This window comes from Chionomys nivalis, chromosome 3 (genome assembly GCF_950005125.1).
Source record: "Chionomys nivalis chromosome 3, mChiNiv1.1, whole genome shotgun sequence".
NCBI classification, from domain to species: domain Eukaryota; kingdom Metazoa; phylum Chordata; class Mammalia; order Rodentia; family Cricetidae; genus Chionomys; species Chionomys nivalis.
In genome coordinates, this window is record NC_080088.1 from 77,753,376 (window position 1) to 77,775,957 (window position 22,582).

General features: G+C 38.4%; 1 protein-coding gene across 2 annotated transcripts in view; it reads left to right on the top strand.

Moving 5' to 3' along the window:
- Spidr (scaffold protein involved in DNA repair) overlaps positions 1 to 22,582 on the top strand; it is a 225,393-nt gene that overhangs the window by 20,697 nt on the left and 182,114 nt on the right. Inside the window, exons 2-5 of one of the 2 annotated variants that reach the window (XM_057764939.1) lie at positions 1,365 to 1,520; positions 2,149 to 2,215; positions 4,862 to 5,038; positions 14,031 to 14,194. In XM_057764939.1, the coding sequence (XP_057620922.1) occupies positions 1,365 to 1,520; positions 2,149 to 2,215; positions 4,862 to 5,038; positions 14,031 to 14,194 (564 nt within the window). Of the gene's footprint in view, positions 1 to 1,364; positions 1,521 to 2,148; positions 2,216 to 4,861; positions 5,039 to 14,030; positions 14,195 to 22,582 lie in introns of those variants that run through there. The other variant, XM_057764938.1, reaches the window with a different exon arrangement.

The window sequence follows — 22,582 nt, forward strand, 5'->3', positions numbered from 1 at the left end:
AGGGAAATGCGAAACGGGGAGGAGGCAGAAATTTTAATTAAAAAAGAATAAAATAAAAAAAAATAAAAAAAAAAAAGAGCTCTAAATCTGCCTCACTGTTTCATCTGGCTGGTGTGTCCACGGTGTGTTTTCCTTGTGTGTTGGCATATTCTTTTCTTTACTCTTTTCCCTCATTTGACTTTGATAATTTTTTTGTTGTTTATTTTTATAGAATAGTTTTTCTTAAATTTTAGAAGGGGGCAGGATTCAGGATATTTTCTGTACCTTATGTTACTATCTTATGGATATTAAAATAAGGCCACTTATTTCCTGTTATGTACTTCTTGGTACTGCTTTCTGCTTTCTTACACTAGATATTTTCTTTGTCTCTCTCACCCCTCTGTTGCTGAAGTAATCCCACTCCCGGTATTTTGTTCTCATTCTGTGGGCTTGTCCAGTAAGGGAGCTGTGATAGATGTTTGTCTCATGCTACCCTTAGCCATTCTCATCTTCTAAGGTCTTTTCCTAGTTTAGGTTCAGAACCACTTCCTAGTGACCAATGGATGTCCAGAAGTGAAGCCTTATTGCCTCCAGCTTCCCTGGCTTCTTCCCCTCAGATATGGATACAGTCGGGTAGTTAGTATAACAAAAGTTATATTTTATTATGCTGAGGGTCATCACTCTAGGTCCACATTCTTTTTTTTTTTTGGTTTTTTCGAGACAGGGTTTCTCTATGGTTTTGGAGCCTGTCCTGGAACTAGCTCTTGTAGACCAGGCTGGTCTCGAACTCACAGAGATCCGCCTGCCTCTGCCTCCCAAGTGCTGTCGCTGTCTAGGTCCACATTCTAAATTACTAATTCTGGTCCTAAGCCTATCTTCCTAAGGCTGCTCATCTGTGGGACATATCTTAGCTAAAGGTCGGGTCCAGTGTCTAACAGAGGTCTCTGATTTGAGGGTCAGGATCCTGGGGGAGACTCTCTGGCTGCGGGGCAGATTAAGGTGGCATCTCTCCAGATGTGCAGAGCAGAACATTGCTCTTGATCTCTGCTTATATACTGTATACTGTCCAGTGGACATCATGGGTTCTAGGACTGTGTCTGGTTTATCTTGTGTGAGTGACGTCACTAAGTTCTGATTATCAGGTACAGCCTTGCGTGTAGCAGGGATCGTTTTTACAAGTCTGAACGGTAAGGTTTTTTTTTTAGCTATTATAGGATTGTTGGTGGTTTGGCCTCACTCTTTCTTTGAAGTTTGTTGGTCAGTTATTCAGAGGCATTCAAAAGCTATGCTTTTCCTGCTACCATTCCTGGGTTCCAAATTGCTGATTATATTATAACAAAGTTGGGTTTTTTCTCTATTTTTTTCTTTAAAAATGACTTCTGCAGAGGAAAAGGAATTGGCGTATAGAGCACCCTTCGTTTCTAGAAGCGAGGCCACAGCAGTCGAGAAGAGCAAATTTGAAGACAGTGGAAGCAGCTGCCTCTCTTTCTAAAGCGTGGCTCAAGTGTGGAGAAGGATTTCAGAAAACTTCTGAGACCCTGGTAGGAGAACTATAAAATTGTTTTTCATGATTGCAGAAGATCCTGGGTATCTAGCTATTATAACTAGTTTCTTTGGAATTCTCTTATTTTTCAAAGCACTGCTTTTCTGTTTCATGCCTTGAGTTCTTTTAATAATTGTGTCAAGTTAGTATTTCTCTTCATAGTCTCTGTAGACTCTTTCTCCTTGTTTGAAAATGAAGAGTGCACACTGAATGCTGACAGGTATGAAATTACTGAGCATACTATTTATAAGAATTATATTTATGGGATGTCAGTTTGATTCCAGTTAATTTTTATATATCTTGTAAATTACAGAGGAATGCTGAAATAAACTAAAGATAATATGGTTATAGGTAGTAATGAGTGGTTAGTCATATATATGAGAAGTCATTAACATTGACTATTATGTGAAATGTTTCAAAGCTCAGTTTAGAGCTTAGAAAATATGAAAATAATTTGTGTGTCTGTAAGACTATATGTTCTGGGAAATCTCAGTGAATATTAAGGAAAACAGAAGAATATGTCAAGGATGGTATAATTTAATACTGAATATTTTACAAAATAGTATAGTTTAGCCTTTTTACATAAATCCAATGTTAAATTATTTTTATTATTATTTTCCCTGCAGTCATTAGCAAGTGAAAAGACAACTATTATTGAAAACCCCCTGGAATTATCTCCAAGCCCAAAGAAAGGTAACAATGTTGTGTTTATTTTTGTTTCTTAAAATTTTTTTACCCCTGATCTTGGAGACCATAACTTTGGAGTCCTTAGATTTGTAAGCAAGTGATCTACCACTGAACTAAAGTCCCAACCCCTAATATGTTGATTTATTGACAGATAAGACTTAAAGCTATTTTTCTGTGATTTTTTTCATCCTTTTAAGATGTCACACAGTTGACTAGTTCGTATATTCAGGGTTAGTGATGTAAAGGTATTTCTGAGAACTTGGCTTTCATCCCTGTCCTAATCTACGCTGTTCTTGGTCCTGCTGGTGACTGCTAACATTTTGGTGTTCTTACTAGGTTTACTGTAATCATAGAATCTAGTGCCTTTCATGGCACTAAGACCATTGAAAAACAGATATGTATATTATGATTCATAACTAGCAAAATGAAATACTTTTATGGTTGGGATCACCACGACATGAAGAGCTGTATTAAGGGTCATAGCATTAGGATGGTTGGGAGCCATTGCTCTAATAGGATCAGCTCAGGTTTAGGACTCCAGAGAAATAATGAATAAATGAATAGCCAAATGGTCTGCTTTGAATTCCGGTACCATAAAAATATTCATATAGAAAATAAACATATGATTTACACTATAGGAACCACTATTACAAACTCGATTTTTGCTTGGTGCATTAGTTATGGATGCTTTCTAACTTCAAATACAAGGAAACTGTTCACAAAAATTAGGGACTCATGTTATCTCCTGCAATAAGATATCCTCAGAGTTCAGCTATTTTGAGCTCTGTAATGTTAATTTGGGATTGATTCTCCTGGGTGAAAATTTATGGTAGGTTGGTATTTTAGGCCAAATTTTTGAGGAGACTGTTGTTTTTTATCCAGTTAACTTTGCTTTCTTCAGGAAAGCTAGATCTCTTTTAGCACTTTGGCTAGAACCTGTCATACAGATTACCAGTTATCTCCACTAAAGATGGCGTGATGAAGGTAGGATTTTTATATGTGAATATTGCTGCTAGTAATGTTAGAGTTGGTTATCATGGAGAAGAGTGGACATTGATGGTGTCATCATCCCACCTCTGTAGATGGACTAGAAGAGTGAAGTCTTACGACCTCAGAGGTCTTTCTGTCTTCACCTATCTTGGGAAAACAAGCTAAATGCTCAAATCTCAGATTCCTCATCTTGGAAATGGGCATAAGACTGTGGGTTTTATTGGTTATTGTATTAGGTGAGCTAGGAATATAGATAAAATTCCTAGTTCCTGAGTACCTTTGAAGGTACTCAGTTGATGCCAACAGTTGCTGTTGTGTCTGCTGGCATAAAGAGCTGCCTGTGGACTTCCCCAAAATTCTGTATAGTGGAGTAACTTTCTGTGATCTAGAGATAACCATTTTAAGCCATATTATCATTTCATTTTCCTTCATAGATTTCTTTTTTTTCCCCAGTCTTTTGAGACAGGGTCTCATGTAACTCAGGCTGATGCTGAACTTGATTGTAGCTGAGGCTGATCCTCTTCCTCTACCTCTTAAGTACTAGCAAAGCAGGCATGCACCACCGTGCTCCATTAGAGAATGCTGAGGATTTGAACTCAGGGTTTCATGCACTCTAGGCAAACCTTCTAACAACTGGGCTACTTCCATAGCCTGTGTTCTTTTTCTATGCAAATGAAAAATAAAATATCCAAAAATGTTCCTTTAAAATTTGTAAAACACTGGCAGATATCTTTTTGAAATATCTGGTAGTGGTACAGAATTATATATTTCTTTTAGTGCCAGTGTTCTTATATTTGTATCCATTTATGTTTAATTTTTAAGATATAATATATGGAAAAATGTATATTTCTTTAAATACATATAGCTCATATATTTTTCTGATGTTGTTTATTGAGTTTTGGGAGAAAACTAAGTATTAAATAAATTGCTACTTGTATTTAATTATAGAAGTTCTGTTAAGATAATTTTCTCAGGCCAGAACATATTTGACTCACAATATTGTTTTTTATTATATTGATGATGTGCAGTATAATCTGAAAGACTCAAAGAGTTTGTACCGGTGTACTCTATTTATAACATGGCTTTAGCTAAGCCAAGATAGAGATATAAAAGGCTTAGGAAAGAGGTCGGGGGGAAAAGGTATGTAAAGCATTTCCTAGAACCGGTTCATTTTTAAAATAGCAGCTCCTAAAATTAGTTTAAAGTAGCCTATTAGTAAGAATCCTAAGATAACGTTTCAAACAAAAACAACAGCCTTCTGAAATAAAAATCAAGCCAGCAAACAAACAAACAAGAAAACCAACCACATTTATTTAGTAGGTTGAGGAGCAAATATTTTTATGAGAGCTGGAAAATATAAGTAAGGAACATAATTTAAAAACAATGTCTAGGGTCTGGGGCCTGTGTCCATGGCTGTTTCTTTATCTCCTTCTTTTTTCATTTGTCTCTTACAACTTACTTGGACCCCAGCTTTTGTCCTTGGCTTTAATTCAGAGATGCCATGCGGACTACTCAGAGAACACTGTGAAGAAGATGTAACAACATCGTTTTCGTTGTCTTTAGAGTTTTGTGCTTGTGTCTTTGTCCAAATAACATGCATAAACTTTCATTCTGATAAATGACAACTGTCAGCTGCGTTTGTCTTCTCATCTTGTGTTGCAGAAGCAGCAGACAAGAGTCCTGGTGAGCTGGCAGATATAACATGGAGTTCGAGTGGAAGTGATTTCTCAGGTGAAGATTCGGCACTCCCTCAACTGCAGAGAGATGGTGGACACGGCTGTGGAGCAGACAGATTTTGTAGCAGGACTGCTTCATGTCCAGAAGATGGAGCCACTGAAGGTAAGTTCTAGGCTTCTGTTAAACATTGGGGTCAGCAGTAGTGGAAACTTAAATTCGTATTATACATTTATTATGAATTATGACTACTGAGTTATATCCTCTGTACATTTTCTTACATGTTTCTCATAACAACTGTAAGAAATAGATATTATAGTGGCTTCTTATTTTGTTTTCTCCTTTTATAATTTTGATATAGAGTATGTGTAGCCTGGGCTTGCCTTCAACCTGAAATCCTTTGTGTTTGCCTCTGAAGTGCTGGGACTACAAACCTGTACCACTATGTGGCCTGTCCTTACTGTGTTTGCTGTTTTTTCTGTTTTATTGCAGTTAATATATTGGGTTTGATTTGCTCATATTTAGTTGGAATTTTAATTTTACTCTGTAATGTCAAGCCAGTGTTCCTAATTTCTTAGCAGTGCTTCACCCAAGCTTCCTCCTGTCTTACTTGTTATTAATGAATAAGTATTACAAGAATCAGTGTGTGGTAGATAACTCTTTGTAGTCTGTTGTGTTTATATTAAAATGAGGCTTCTCAAAATTAGCAGTATTGTTTTCAAAATAAGCTTGCTGCTTTTAACTCGGAATAACTTTAGTTATTCCTCCAAAGTTAGGTTTGCTTAGACATCTTCTCTAGAAAGTGCTTACAATCTGTTGACCTCTTTGAATGCCATTTTAGTAGTTATCTGATAAGATGGCATTTTATGTTATATATAAGCTGACAATTCTATGTTAGTTATTCCATTTTGTTGACTAAAACTCACTGTGAGATAACTCTTGCCTAATCTTTTACATGATTTAGAACAGGGTTTCAATATTAAAAACTGCTTTATATTAATTATATCTTAATAAAGCTGCTATTTAAAGCATGGCTGCTGCTCTCTTCTACTGAAAGTGATATTTGGTAGCTTCTAACATTGTAACGTTTGTAAATGGGAGCATGCTCTGATGAATTAACCTTCCTGCACTTAAGGAACTAAGAAGATAGCTGTGAGTTCAAAGCTAGCTTGGCTTATGTCTGGAGCTCTACCCCATGCTTGGTTCCTTACTGCCATTTTGTTCCAGAAAACAAAGAATTAGGGGTTGGGGAAATGACTGTGTCATTAAAATGTTGCTACACAGGTGTGAGAACCTGACCTCAAACCCTAACAGCCGTGTAAAAAGAGAAAAGCTAGGTATAGTGTGCACCAGCACTGGAACTGAAGACAGGGAAGATTCCTAGTGTGTACTAACAACCAGGTAGTTAAATCACCCACGTAAGAGACCCTGTCTGAACATAGAAGGTGGCAGTGATGTAGGAAGACCCTGACACTGACTTCTGGCCTCCACATACACAAGTACACAGTGCATCCTTACACACTAGCAGACAAATTAAAAGCTGGAATACTTAAGAAGTGAGATTATTGAACTTGCTGTTGACCTTTCTTATAAAGTTGATCCTTAGGTAGTAAAGAGTAAACGATCCTTAGGAGTATTTGAAGCCATGCTCGTGGTTGCTGGACTGTCTTCCTCTTTCAGTTCTCCCTTCTCCCTATTCTTTTCATAGTTCTCAGATCTTTAATGGATGACAAATACTATAGTTACCAAGATTTAAGTTGTTTAAGACATGAAGCTGGGTGTTAAGTATGTTATTTCCTTTTATACGTACTCTATTTTATGAGCTATGAAATATCTTCATTTTATTAGAAGAAGATTTAGAGTTATAAATGTGCCTCTGTAAAAGGTCATGTGAAGGGAGGCACATTTATTTATAAGTGTTTCAATTGATAATTCAGACCCAGGATGCCTCTGTTTAATTGTATACTGGTTGCCAAGCCTTTCTTCATTTCTTTTACAAATAATATCCCAGACTCCAGGATGAGAATATCTTGATTATAGGGTCTAGAATTGGGTTTAAGAAGGAAGAACTCTTCAAAATATTTTTTTCTTTCTTGAGGAGGTAGTTCAGTTGGTAAACAGGATTTGAGTTCAACACCCAGAACCTGTGGTTTTAAAGTCACAAGCCCTGATATGGTGACACACTTTTAATCCCAGCACCTGTGAGGGTCTCTGAGTTCAAGGCCCCCTAGTCTACACAGCAGGTTACAGGTCAGCCCGGGCTGTACAATGAAACCCTATAAATAAAACAGAAACCAGGCATGGTGGTGCTTCAGTCTCAATATTAGGGAGGCAGCCAGACAGGTTTCAGGGGCTCAGGAACTCAGTAGTCCGAGGGCCTTGCTTTCTTTTTAAATTACAGGTCACCGAGAGACCCAATTTCAAAAAAACATATAAGGTAGTGACTGAGGAACCAGGCTTGACTCTGATCTGCACATGCACATACACACATGTACACACGTACCCCTCACATGGATATATACCCAGATAACCCAGTCTTTTAGAACTTTTGCAAGGTTCCTTAGCTCTTAGAGACCCAGTCTTCATCTGTAAAGTACATGGCATTACTGTGCTCAGTCGTGAAAATCCCCATTTTGTTTCTTGTTTAATCTCACTCACCTCGTTACAGTATGCTATTTTTCTGTGGCTTATTCAAAGTAGATATTGTTGTTTCTCTTCCATTTCTTTCTTTTGACTGTTGACATCTGGGTTGCTAGGACAGCCCCTTCAAAGGCAGTCATTCTGTTGAGTGAAAGCGAGAGTTTGTAATGGGTGCTTCCCAGGGGTGTGGTGCTGATGGCAGCTCTGTAAGTGTGTGTGTTGTGTGTTCCTTCTCTGGCTCACCACGGCTTCCTGCTGTGATGACACAGCAGCCTGGAGAATTTGTTGTACCCTACCCTGCCTGGCTTCATGTCTAAATATGAACTGAGACACGAGAAGTAAAGGTCTACTTTTTCAGAAGTGATTTAAACTCTACTTTTTGTAATTAGTGTAGTGGACTTTTACCTTATGCTCTCAGACCTTACCAGACTCAAAAAGTTATTTTACCCCCGCCCCCTCTTTTTTCCTGTGTAGCCCTGGCTGTCCTGGAACTCACTATGTAGACCAGACAGGACTTGAACTCACAGAGACCTGATTGCTTCTGCCCCCACCCCCACCCCGTGCTGGGATTAAAGGCGTGTTCCACTATGTCTAGCTTTATAAAAGAGTTATTTAAATTTTTGTCCCATTTCTACTTTGTTATTTTATTTTGTGTTTATATATGAGTGCTTGTATGTATGTAATGCACCACACGAGTGCCTGGTGTATGTGGAGGCCAGAAGACACTATCTGGAACTTGAGTTGGCTGCTAGGAACAACCTAATTTCTCTCTAAGGACAGCAAGGCTCTTAATTGCTGAGCCATCTCTGCAGCCTCATCCCCTATATTTTAACTTTACTATTGTTATTTTTTCTTTAATATTTTAAGTTCCAGCCAGGTACTAAGTTTGACACATTTTTAATGAGCTGTTCCTTCACTTTAGGAAGTGGAAGGAAGAGAGCCAATGCCCTTCTATTAAGTGAGATGTAAGTAGACCTGTTATCTTAGCTCCCTGTGTAGTTGTACTTTGACCTGTAGGAAAGATTTATGTATTGTACCTCACAGTTTATCTGTGATAACTACTTCAGTTATTTAGGCATAGCAGATTAGATTTAGTTCATTTAGTCATTTAGACAAACACAATTTAGCTGTTTGTCTTAAAATTTAGCTAAAGTTGTAATGAGATTATGTTTAAGAGGTAAAATGAAACTAGCTTAGTTTGTTTCCATATCGATGAAAGATATTTCTGGAAAAAAAATTCTTGGGTGGAGATACTTGAAGAAATTATTTGTTTTAATTTAAATTTTTTTTTTCAGATTTATTTTTATTTTAAGTATATGAGTATTTTGCTTTCATGCATGTTTGTGCACCACATGTATGCAGTACCCATGGAAGCCAGAAGAGAGCATTGGATCCCCTTGGAACAGGAATTACAGACTTTTTTAAAAAAAGCAGAAATTGAACCTGGGCCCTCTGCAAGAGCAGTCAGTACTCCTAACTACTGAGCCACCTGTCTAACCTTGAAAAAGTTATTTCTAACAATGAACTATGTAAATAAATCATGGTTTGTTGCTACCTTAATTACTTGATGTGAGAACCCACAGAAGTCTACTAACCAGTTTATTAAGGAGTGCAATGAAAAGACAAACTCCCAGATGTGAACAAGGCAGATCTACTGCTGACCTGCTGCTTTGTTCTGCCCAGGAGTTAAGAGCACCAACTGCAAGCTGCTTCTCCACTGCATTCTCTGACTCCTACCACACCAAGAGAAAGAGCTCCTTCCCCAGTTTGTCAGGTCCTGTACTCAGAGAAAACCACGCCCATGGCTAGTCACTCCCAAATGTCATTGGCTAGATGGAGAAAGTTCCCACATTTCCCCTCTTTTTCTAAATAAGAAGGTTCTAATCCTAACATAAAACTAGATATCATAACTATCAAGTATTTCTAGAAGAAGGAAAAGGTATTAAAACAAACAAAAATGAAACTATAACCAACAAGAACAGTGTTGTAATAGGAGCGGCAGGGCTGCGTCCCGGGCACCCGGCCGCCCACATGGCTTATGCCCCAAAATAATTACACGGAAACTGTATTTTTTTAAACACTGTCTAGCCCATTAGCTCCAGCCTCTTATTGGCTAGCTCTTACATATTGATCTAACCCATTTTTAATATTTTATGTAGTACCATGAGTTGTCTTACCAGGAAAGATCTTAACCTGCATCTGTCTGGAGTGGGAGAATCATGGCGACTCACTCACTCGGTTTCTTTCTTCCAGCATTCTGTCTGTTTACTCCGTCTACCTAATTTTCTGTCCTATCAAACGGGCCAAGGCAGTTTTTTTATTACTTAACCAATGAAACAACAGATAGAAAGATGACCCACTTCCATCAGAACAGCATCAAGCAAGAAACACATTCTAAATATCCAGACCATAGGTAATACCCAATAGTTGTCCTATCCTGCAGAGTTCAAGACTTGTACCTAATATGCCCTTAGCTAAGATATGAGAGGATTGATAACTATAGCTATCTAGTCTTCAACCCTATCAAAGACCTGAGAAGGAAAATAATATTGCCTGAGCAAGGAGGAAGCACAAGCAAATGACTTCCAAAGGATGCGAGAAATGACAGGAACAACTGACCGCCTGGACAGCCACCCAGGGTTTTTTCTTTGGGGGCATCTAACTTTGTGTATAGGCTTAGAATATCTGACAGACTATTTTCAGAAGTAGGAAAATTTTGAAAGACTGTCCTGCCCTTTCTTGGCAAGGTTTGGCAGTTGCTTTTTTTATTGTATCCTGCTTGTCCAGATTGGACGACATGCTTACTGTCAGCAGCCAAAGCAAGGGCAGTTCTTTGCCCAATAGGCCATTTTTGCCAGGAAGAAAACAGGCTCTAGCTGGGTGGTAATGACACAAGCCTTTAATCCCAGCACTTAGGAGGCAGAGGCAGGTGGATCTCTGTGAGTTCAAGGCCAGCCTTGTAGTTCTGAAACTACAAGAGCTAGTTCCAGAACAGGCTCACTACAGTGAAACCATGTCTCAAAAATTAAAAAAAAAAAAAAAAAGACAAAAAGAAACCAAGCTCCATATGGAGTGTCTTTGGTGCCCATCATTCTCTTGGGAGTAGATCGGTGCTGCCAGGAGCAGCCATGTCTCATGTCAACAGAATTCTAAGTTATTAAAATATTTAAATGCCATATTCTGAAGGTCTTTGAAGTGTTTGAAGATTATCTATCTATATGGAATATATCTTTGTGCATCTAGAAAGTCTAACTAAAATAACTATAAGCATGACAGATATGGGTGACTATTAACCTATAATTCTTAGTAACCTATTTAAAGACTTCACATTACAAAAATAAAAAAAATCTGTGAACAGATGTACAGTATAAGGACAAGGACCTTGAAACTGTGGCAATATCCAAAAATATCTTAATCGGAGGAAGAAATGTGTAGTGCAGTATAACAAAAATATTCTTATTTGCATCAATATATAAAATATCCTAAACAGAAGTATAAAAATATATACAATATGATAAAAATAATTTTATAAAAACACTTTAAACAGAAGTAAAAACATATACAATATGACAAATATAATTTTGAATTTGTAACAATGTACAAGTTATCTTAAACAGGAATAGGAAAATAATTTTACACTTGTATCAATATATAAGAATCCATACCATTGCAAATTATCTAAAACTGATAGTCCTTATTTTAATTTACATGTAGATACAATAATATACCTTATTGTCCTATTCTGTCTCCTTTCTCTGTTCCAAACATGATTACTGAGTCTCATCCTTATTGCTCTACCCCCAACACTATAACAACTTATAACCAACCCTCACAGATGATAATTATCCATACCCTGAGAAAAACTCATCTATCCCACCTATTGGGAGAGGGAGTGGCATGTTTGTGGAATTGCTTCCTGCTGTCTGGGGGGTGATGGTGTCTCTATGGGATCCTGTAAACAACTAAAGCAATGGTTAAGTCTCACGAGGAGGACGAGTAATGGTTAAGGTTTATCTGAAGTTCTGGCTAGTGTGATCTGAAAGGGTGGACCATCTCAGCTAGCCGTCTTAGAATTGTCCTGAGCAGTTTGTAGTCCAAAGACGATCTTTGAGTGGTGATTATAAGCTCAATCACATTATAATTTACCAGGTAGAGTGGTAGCTGTGGGGCTCCATAGTCCTTTTTGGAGACTTAAGGGATCACTGTTAGGAAAATTTATTGTTCACTGTGGAGAACTTAACATTATTAATATCAAAACATAAAGTTTAAATTTTAAGATAGCTATATCTCCAAGGAAAGGTTCTAAAGAGTTAAAAATAAGTATGACAGGAAAGAGATTGTGACAGTAGTCTTTAGATTTTGGTTTTCTTCTGTTCCACACGAGGTGGCTCTTCTCATATGAGACAAAGGTTCTGAATTTTTCTTTTAACAATGTGCTTAGATTTAGAGAAAGGGAGAGCCATGCTCCAACAGCAAAGCCATCTTTTCTAATTGAGTCAGGACTTCATTCTTTTTGAAAAATAAAGAGATATTAATTTTTAGGTAGTGATATTTTTACCTTGTAGGGAATATTAGTACCACCAGGTCAGATTTCTGTTTGCTTGGTAATTTTTTCCAGATAGCTCTTCTTTCTTCTTTAGATGTCTAGATGTCCAAGGTCTTTTGACTTCTTGAAGATAGGTATTTTTATTTTCCTGTAAAGATAAAACAAAACAAAACAAAAACAAACCAGAACCCTGCCCCCGACCCTTATAGGGTGAGTTTTCTTTTCAACATGTTAAATTGCCACATCAGTTGATGAATTATCACTTCTCCTTAATAAGAGGTCTCTCCTGTTTAAATAGAATCTTTGCTAATTTTGATGATATCCATAGATTTTCTTCTGTGGAAACAAAAAATTGAAACCCCTTCCCCAGTGTAACACATTTCCTGGTGTCCGTTCAGAGGTCAACACATCTTTAAAGTACACTGGCTGATTTAATTCAGTAGTCTTTTCTATTGTGCAGTCTTTCCCCGCAGCTGTTGTTCCCTTTGAATAGTGTTTAGGAAATTTAAGGTTAATAAGGCATTGTGCAGTCTCTCTGGGGGTCTTTATTACCTCTTTTATGTATCAAGCATTTCTTTTAAAGCACGATTAGGTCTTTCTACAACTGCTTGTCCTGTAGGATTGTGTGGTATACCTGTAACGTGCTTTATATTATGCAAAAACTGTTTCATTTTACTAGAGTCATATGCTGGGCTTTGTCAGTCTTAATATGTATAGGTATTCCCATGATGGTCATGATTCTGATAGGTGTGTAATTACAGAATCAGCCTCTTCAGAACTCAAAGCAGTTGGCCATTGGAATCCTGAAGACATTCCTATTTGTATGGTGTACATATTTTAATTTTCCAAATTCTGCAAAATGAAACTCATCCATTTGGCAAACTTCATTTCTTTGCATATCTTTTGGGTTACTTCCTGCAGGTTATGGAGTCTGATTAAACAAGGAACAAATAGCCTTTTTTTTTTCTTATACAGTTTCCTTGGCTTGTTGTCTAGTGATAGAAAAATCCTTTTTCAAACCTTTGCTATTAACGTGTTTTTATTTTTTTAAGTAAAATTCTGAAGCCTCCCACAATTTCCTATTAGTAACTGATCAATTTCCTCATTACCTTGCAATAGAGGACCTGGTAGACCTGTATGGGATCAGATGTGTGTTATATATGGAATGATTCCTATTCCTGACTATTGCTTGTAATTGTATAAATACCAAAGTTAATTTTGAACCACCAGGAATAAATTCAGTGGTTTCAATATGTAAAACAACTCTTTCTGCATATTGAGAATCAGTAATTGGATTGAGAGGTTCTGTAAACTCTATTAGTACCATGAAAATGACATACAGTTTTGACTTTTACACAGAATTATAAGGGCTTTGAACCACTTTGCTTAAGTTTCCTAATTTGTAACCTGCCTTTCTTGCTTTATTTGCATTAGTATAGAACGTAGGTGCTCCAAAGATTGGCGTTCCCTATTTAACATGAAGAAGGACCCAACTGGTTCTTTTTATGAATTTAAGTCTCTTACTTTTGGGATAACTCTCATTAATCCCTCCCAAAATATTACTGCAAGCTCTTTGCGAATTTTCATTTTCTTACCACAACAATTGCTGAATTATGTAGAATGAGGCAGTTTTCTGTTATTGGTGAGGGATCTCTTCATTATCTTAATTTTAAAAAGTCAAGATATGTAAAAAAAAAAAAGAAATAGTATGCATTTTATTTTCTTGAGCATCCTGGAGAAACTACAAGAATTCAGAAAATAAATGAGTAAAAGTAACTCACTTGTATTTCAGGTGGGGGTGAGAATTGGGAGGCACAGTGACCAGAGATGAGAGCAGGAGTACAGTATTCACTGGGTGTGTTTGTGAAAGTCATCCAGTGCTGTGGGTGTATCAACCACTGAGAGTAAGTTCTGTAAAATAAGTACTAAGGGGATATACAGTTAACAACGTTAAAAATGTATTTTATTTAGATGAATTGCAGTTGATTGAGTGGGAGATTAACAGTGATGTGGAAGATCCTGGGGGGCCCAGTGAGTGTGAAGATGGTGAGGGCTCCGTGGACATCTCGGATTGTGCTTCCTGTGCAAGTGGTCGTTCCTTGACAAATGATGACAGGCTCTGTGAGCCCCCTGAGGTAAGAATAAATTGTGTAAAAATCTTGTAATCTTTTTGTGACATTTGTGATTGTAGCTTTTCTGTTCACTCAGTCTTAATCTCACCTTTTCAGAGGCAGTCACTTTAACTCTCGCTAGAGTATTTTGTCCTTCCCGCTCATCCCTAAAGTTACAGACTTCTCTCTCCTGCACGGAGCTCACAGCATCCATCTCTATCTCTCTATTCCTTATGCTGCCCTTGTAGTCTCCCAGTACAGATACATTGAGGTTTGTGACTAGTATTTGACATTTTTGTAATCGTGAATTCGTATTATTGATGACGGTTATTTCTTTCATAGCTTTTTTTTGTTGTTGTTTTCCTTTTACATACTATTATTTTTTTTAACTTAACCTCATTTAATGCTAATAATTAATTTGTCACTGTTATTTGTCTCTGTTGTAAAGATGTTTAGACATAGTAGGGATTTTTATCCCTTCTATTTTCTTAGAGAACTCTAGTCCGCAACCCCTAGCCACTTCAGTTTGGATATACTATTCTCTGTAGTTGTGAATGTTGTCACTTGGGGTCTCCCCTCACCCTCTATGTTAGTTACACTTTCATAGCTGTGACAGACCCCTGGTAACAACTTCAGGGAGGAAGGATTTATTTGGATTCCCTGTCTCGGTGCTCACATGGCCTCTTGGTTGGGTGTGGCATAAAAACAGAGAAAGAAGCAGAAAGGGCTGGCTGCCTGGTGTAGTCTTAGGAAGCATGACCCTAGTGATCCGCTTCCTTTAGCTAGGCTCAACACTAGATATTTCAGAATCCCACAAAGTAATGTTTGTAGATGGGGACGTGTGGGCACCACAAGAGCCTGCAGAGGGTTTCCTACCAGCTGCTGTCGCTAGCGTTCCAGGAATGTGTCAACCTTAATCTTGCATAGAGCTCTTTGCCCTCCTGTACTTAAGTGTTTTCTTAGTTTTCATCCTCATTTTGGTTAGATATATTTTTTAATCGTCTCAGAGAAAAAGTTTGTAGAAGTTGATTGCTTCAGATTGGGCGTATCTGAAAATGTTATCAGTGTGGTAATTTACATCTGTAATCCCAGCATGGAGGAGGCTGAAGCAGGAGGGCTATGAGTTTGAGACCAGCCTAGGTTACATAGTTTGAGAGAGGGAGAGGGAAAGGGCATGCTTTCTAATGCCGTTATAATACATGTGACTGAAAACTTGTATAGACTTTTAGGCTGAAATTTTTTTTAAAGCTTTAAAACATACCTTCATTTTGCTGTTTCCCCCTACCCCCCAAGTTATTATCAACTAGCCTGAAGTAGTCTCATTCTTGATCTGCTAAGATTTCTTTGTTGCTGTTTTTAAACAATTTGATTGTGGTATGCCTTGGTATGTTATTCTGTTTGGTATTTGTCAAGATGCTGGTGAATGCAATGAATGAGTTTTGGGGAGTCTTCAAGACCAATAAGTTCAGTGTTGTTTCTTTTGTATTTTGGTGGTGTAGGAGACATGTATGCCAGCTAGTACTGTGCCACCGAGGAATGTGATCCTTAGCATGATTTTTTTTTTCTTTCTTTTTTTTTTTTTTCTTTTTTGGGGGGGGATTTTTCGAGACAGGGTTTCTCCGTAGCTTTTGGTTCCTGTCCTGGAACTAGCTCTTGTAGACCAGGCTGGCCTCGAACTCACAGAGATCCGCCTGCCTCTGCCTCCCAAGTGCTGGGATTAAAGGCGTGCGCCACCACCGCCCGGCCCTTAGCATGATTTTATAATGACTGCTTTAACAGTATGAAGTGATATCTCATTGAGTTTTTTATTAAAAAATAATTATTTAATTATTTGTGTGTGTGTGTGTGTGTGTGTGTGTGTGTGTGTGTGCGTGCGTGTGCACATGCTTGGGGACGCTAACAGAGGCCAGAAGAGGTCATCAGGCTACCCGGAGCTGGAGTTATAGGAGATAGTGAGCTACCCACCATGGGTGCTAGAAATCAAACTCTGGTCCTCTGCTAGGACAGTGACTACTCTTAATCGTGGAGCCATTGGGGTTTTAATTTGTATTTCTTTGAAGTCTACTGAAGATTTGCACTTTTGGTCATTTGTGTGTCTTATTACATTATGAAGGCTTCTTAAAGCAAAAACAAAAACAAGACCAACCACCCAAAAGACAAAAAAAAAAAAAAAAACTACCCCAAAATAGAACTATCCTATAACCCAGCAAACATACATCTGGGTATGTATGTAAAGGAGTTGAATCAGTGTGGTGACGATCTATTCCTGTTGTCCTTTCTGTTGCTGTGAAACAACTGCCCAAAGGCAAGCTGGGAGTGGAAGAGGAGTCAAGGCAGGCATTCAAGGAAGGAGCTTGGTGTAGAAACCACTGAGCAATGCTACTTAGTGGGTTGTTCCCCCATTGCTTGAATGCCTTTCTTGTACAATCCAGGTCCATGTGCTTAGGAATTGCATTCCCCTAGAGTGAACTGGACCTCCCTCTCATGCCAATTAGCAATTAAGGAAATGCCCCACAGACATGCCCAGAATGCATTCTGATGAATTCAGTTCTTAAATTGAGATTCCCTCTTCCCAGGTATGTCTAGTTTTGTGCCAAGTTGTCAAAAATCATGACACCCATATTGTTGCAGATTTATTCATCATAGTAAGATATTGAGGCAACCTAGGCGTCCAGACCTGAATGAATGGGTAGATAAAATATGCTATATATGTAATCAGTACTATTCATCACTTAAAAAGAAATGAATTCTGACCTTTGTAGCAACCTTGGTGAGCTTAAGGACATCTGCTAACTGAAATAAATCAGATACATATGAAGACAGAACAGGGTAGTATCCTTTATTTGGGGTTGTTTTAGATAAAATGTATTTTAGATTTCAGAGTTTTTGGACTGTTTGCATACATATAATGAGTTAATTTGGATATGGGAACAAAGTCTAAACATGAATTTAGTTATGCTTGGTATTTAACCATGCACTACATGAGGACTGAATGAAATTCATACAATGCTTTTAGTGTGCTTGGCTTTGACTATAATTCAACATGTTGAGATCAAATATGCAGTTTTCCACTTGAGGCATCTTGTCAATTACTCAGAAAATTTCAGGTTTTGGAATTTGTGTTTCTGATTTAGGGATGCTCATCCTGTATTGCTATGGGGCAGCTTGGGAAGGATTGATATTAGGTATGTTTTTGTTTGTTTTTTGATACAAGGTCTCATTATATGGCTTTGGTTGGCCTTAGACTCACAGAGTTCCATCTGCCTCTGCCTCCCATGTACTGGGATTAAAAGTGTGCACCACCAAACCTGGGTTGATGTTAATTCTCAGAATGTTTGGTAGAATTCATCATGGAAGCCAAAAGTCCTGGGCTTTTCTTTGATGGTGTTGTGTTTTTGTTTTTTTTTAATTTTTATTTTTCCATTCATGTTTTTAGTTGCTGAATCACTTTTCTTACTTGATTATCTATGGAGACTTTCTATTTTTGCATGATTCAATGTTGGTGGATTGTGAATTTTTATGAAGTTATCCATTTCTTTTGAGTGACTAATGGGCTAGTGTTAAGTTCTTCATAGTAGTTAGTTTTCTTCTTGCTTATGTGGTGTCTATTGTAATGGCGCTTTGCTCATTCTTTTCCCTTAGTGTTTCTGTTTCTTTAGTTTCTCTCCCCCTTTCCTGAAAAAAAAAAAAAAAGCACCAGCAGCTTTGTTTGGCTGCTCCCTTCTTTTGCTTTTCTAGTCTATTTTATTTGTTTCATTCTAATCTTTTTTATTTCCTTTTTTCTATGCATTTGGGCTGTTTGTTTTTTTTGTTTTTTGTTTTTTTTTTTTTAGTTCTTTATTATGTGATTTTTCTGAGCTTTTCCTTTTTCTTTCCTTCTTGTATACTATCAAACCCTGGCCTACATGTGCTAGGTAAGTGATCTTTCACTGAGCCTGCCTTCCAGCCTCATCTTCATTTTGCTTTTCTTTCTTCTTTGAAAAGGTTTCTTTTGTTAAGACAAGATCTCAATGCCCTGGGACTTGCTATGTAACTCAGACTTGCAAATTTCTTTCTCTGTATCCTCAGTGTTATGATGACAGGCATCACTATAACCTGACTCTTAGCAGCGGCTGCTGCTCCTCTTCCCTTCCTCCCTATTGCTTCCTTCTTTTTCCTTTCTGTTTTTCATATATATATATATATATTGTTCTTTGGCTTCCGTCATCACTGTCACAGGTTCTCATTGTTTCTCAGACTGGTCTCAAAATCTCAATCTTTCTGTTAATTGTTGGGATCATAGCCACAAACCAGTTCTTCGGCTAGCCAGCTTGCCTGCCTGCTTTCTTTTAGTTTCTTTTCCTTCCTTTCCCCTCTTTCTCTTTTCCTTCTTTTATTCCCTCTTTCTTTTGTTTCTGTAGTATTTACTTAATTTATTTAGTGTGGGTGTGTGTCAGGTGGTAGGCGTGTGCATGACGTGGTGCTTATCTCTCTACTGGCACCATGTGGGTTCTGGGATTGACTTTAGGTGGGCAGGTTTGGCAGCAAGCACTTTACTCTGTGAGATATCTCATGGATCTTTTTTGTTCTGGATCTATGTATTTGCTGCTATAAAGTTCCCTATTAGTGGAAGTAGGGTTTTGTTTGTTTGCACATCTCATAAATTCGGTGTTTCCATTTTGCCTTAAAAGATTTTTCTTCCAAGTTTCCTTTGACCCATTCTGGAGTCTGTTGTTTAATTTTCATGTATTTATGACTTTTCTGTGACTCTTCCCTAGTACTTATTTCTACTTTTATCCCATTATAGTTTAAAAAGCATACTTGCTATTATTTGTTTTCTTGTGTTTAAGACTGTTTTTCCCCTAATCTATGTACTTGATAGAGTGCAGTCCACTCTGTGAAGTAGAGAGTATTGTTCTATTTCTCAGCATTCCTTCATCGCCTGTGGTTCCTATATTTAAGGTTGAGGCCTTCCACATTAGTGTTATCTTTGTTCTCTGGTTTCATCCGTGTTCGGGTCATCTTTAGGTAGATGTGTTGCTTGAGTCTTCAAGGGTTTAGACTTTTCATAATCCCAGCAAGCTCCCCGATCCTCTGGCTCTTACAGCCTTCCCACCCCTCTTCTGCAGTGATCCCTGAGCCTTCGGTACAGAGGTTCTGATGTAGAGTCAGATGGGTCTGGGCTCCACAACTACACTTTATTAGTTGTAGTTTTCTCTAATGCGCTTTATCTGTTACAAATAGAAGTTCCCTTGGTGAGGGGTAAGAAATATAACTTGTCTGTGGATATTTAGAATGTGGTTAGAGATTATACTGATTTAGTCAAGTAGTATTTGCAGGTTCTCCTCCAAGATCCGTAGCATCATAGAGCCCTGTGTAATTAGTTGGCTAGGTTTCTAGTACCAGGCAATATTTCCCTCTTGCTGAGTGGACCTTAAGTCCAAGTAGAGAGCTACTGATGCTAACGTGTGCATACAGCTATTGTACCCTATGGTAATCTTGTTATGCTGGTTGTTGTGGTTCTTAGGTGTCATAGATGAGTAGGACTGTTGGTTGCTTCTCTTCTTTGGAAGCTTGCATGACACCTTCTGGTCCCATGAAATCTAGTTCTCACGGAGGAGAACTTTCAGGTCAGTTCCAGCTTGAGCCCCGGCATGGTGTCTTTCGCAATCGTGGCTTACCTTGCACCTCTGTGGGACAATCAAGAGCAATAGCCTATAATGTTCTGCGAGTTTCTTGGACAACTCTGACCAAAAACTCAAGAGTGTGCTTCTCATGCATGGTGTTGGGGTTTTTGTTAGATAGTCTATGGATCCTGTGGGGAGCATTGTCAGCTAAGATGGAACTTTTTATTTAAATGATATATGTATAAGTATATTCACACTTATGTGTATTATAGGTATTTTAGGTAATAAATAATGATGCTTTATGAATATTTCAGACATCCTTACTGCTATTTTATGGTCATTATCTCTTCTATATTTATCTCCCTCCTTGCACCCTATTAAATCCCTCCACCTGTGTTTCCCCTTTGTTCCTGCCCTTCAACTCACTTGTACCCTGCTATTCTCTCTGTTGTCTTCCCATGCCACTCCCCCCAGCACACATGAAACTGCCCCTTTTGTGTTTCTGGTTTCTTTAGCTACTCCAGGTTATATAGTCATTTCTGAAGATTTGGAACTAGGACCCTCAGATGAGAGAGAAAATGGGATATTTGTCTTTCTGGGTTTGGGTTACCTCCTTTGGTATAATGTTTTTTACTTCCATGTATTTGCATAGAAATTTCATAGTTCTAGCCGGGCGGTGGTGGCGCACGCCTTTAATCCCAGCACTTGGGAGGCAGAGGCAGGTGGATCTCTGTGAGTTCGAGACCAGCCTGGTCTACAAGAGCTAGTTCCAGGACAGGCTCCAAAACCACAGAGAAACCCTGTCTCGACAAACCAAAAAAAAAAAAAAAAGAAATTTCATAGTTCTTTTTTAACAGCTGGACAATATGCCATTATGTAGCTGTACTCCATTTTCCTTATCTGTTTGTCAGGGCATAGATGGCGTCGTTTTCTAGCTGTAGTTGTGAGCACGGCAGCAGCGAACATGCTAAGCACGTGTCTGTGGGCTAGAGTGCTGAATCACTTGGGCACGTGACAGTGGGTCATATGGCAGAATTATTTTTAGTTTTTTGAGGATTCTCCACACTGATTTCCGGGTGGTTAGACCAGTTTGTAACCACAGCAACAGCGAGTGAGGGCTCCCCTTTCCCATATCTCTTCTACCACTTTTCACCAGTTGTTTGTTGAAATTTTCCATTCTGACTAGGGTAAGATGAAATCTCAAAGTTGTTTTGATTTTCATTTCTCTAATTTGTAGAAAATGAACATTTTTTTTTTTGAGATACTTCTGAAGGGGACTCCCGCACAGTGGGACTCCCTCTCGCACCCTGGATTAGGCACAAATCACATCCAAACGCCTGTTTTCACAGATAGATCCTTTATTAGGCAGGAAGAAAAAGGTGAAAGTGGCTGCTTTCTGACTCAGGCAGAAAACAGCAGCAAATGACCTTGCAGGTGCATTTTAAGAGGTGAAAAGGAGAGGTCTGTGTTAGGATTGGTAGGATGTGGTTTAAAGGGCATAGTGGGTAAGTGAGAAGGAGAAGAGGGCAGGGATATTTGTTCTGGAAGGAAGAGGACAGCCTCTGGATAGAGGGCACCTGGCACATGCGAAAAGGGTGGTTTATAAAGGTAAAATGAGAAACCCCGTGTGAGGTGTTCAGTTTTAATTGGGCATGTTAATTAGGTGAATCAAAAGGGACTTTTGATATCTGAACTTTGGTAGTAAGCCTCAGGAGGAGGAAATGGCCAAATAAGGGACAAGACCTTAATGACTAACTTTAGTAATGTAATTTAATGATTTTTAGCAAGACCGAGGGGTTGAGGGAAAGAGGCAAAGCCTGCCAGAGCCACGTGCTTGAGTGGGCTAGAGTCCCTTCTCCAGAGCCACGTGCTTGAGTGGGCTAGAGTCCCTTCTCCAGAGCCACGTGCTTGAGTGGGCTAGAGAAGCTATTAACTCTAGCTTCTTATTGGCTAGCTCTTACTTCTTAATTTGACCCATTTCTATTAATCTATATATCGCCACGTGACTGTAGCTTACCTGCAAGGTTCAGGCTCATATGTCCCCGGCACCAATCTACTTCAAGAGGATGCTGGGCATCAAAGAGGCTCCTTATAGAGTTTGCTATCCATCTGGGTAAGAAACTGCTCTTGCCTGGACTGCTTGATGTTATGCTGAATGAACTGAACATGCAGGACCCACAGAGAAATGACTGCTGAACTAACCTCTTGAAGTAGATTGGTGCTACCAGGAGCAGATGTGTATCATTATCATAAAAAGTCTTACGCTCTTAAAACATTTTTAATGCCATATTCTGAAGGTCTCTGAAAGATTTGAAGAATACCTGTCTAACTGAAATGTATCTCTATATATCTGGAAAACCTAACTAACATGACTACAAGCTTGACTATTATAGATGATTATCTGTTCACCTGTATTTCTTAATTATACATTACATTTTTAAATGAGCTGCACAAACACAATACCTTAATCAGGAGAAGAAATATACATATAATAAAATTGACCTAAAATTTGTATCAATAAACCAAGATCCATATCATTGCAAAATACTTATCTTTATATCAGATGTGCAGGAGGGTTTGGTTTTTTGGAGAGACTGGATGTCGTCTAGATGGCCCTGTAGGTTGCAGGCAGGGAGGGAGGGTCCTGGTGGAAGCCTGGAGATTAAGGTGCAAACAGGGAGGAGTGGGGGTCCCAGATCAGATATCCTGCATATCCACTATTTACATTATGACTCATAACAGTAACAAATTATAGTTATAAAGTAGCAATGAAAATAATTTTATGGTTGGTTGTCACTACAACATA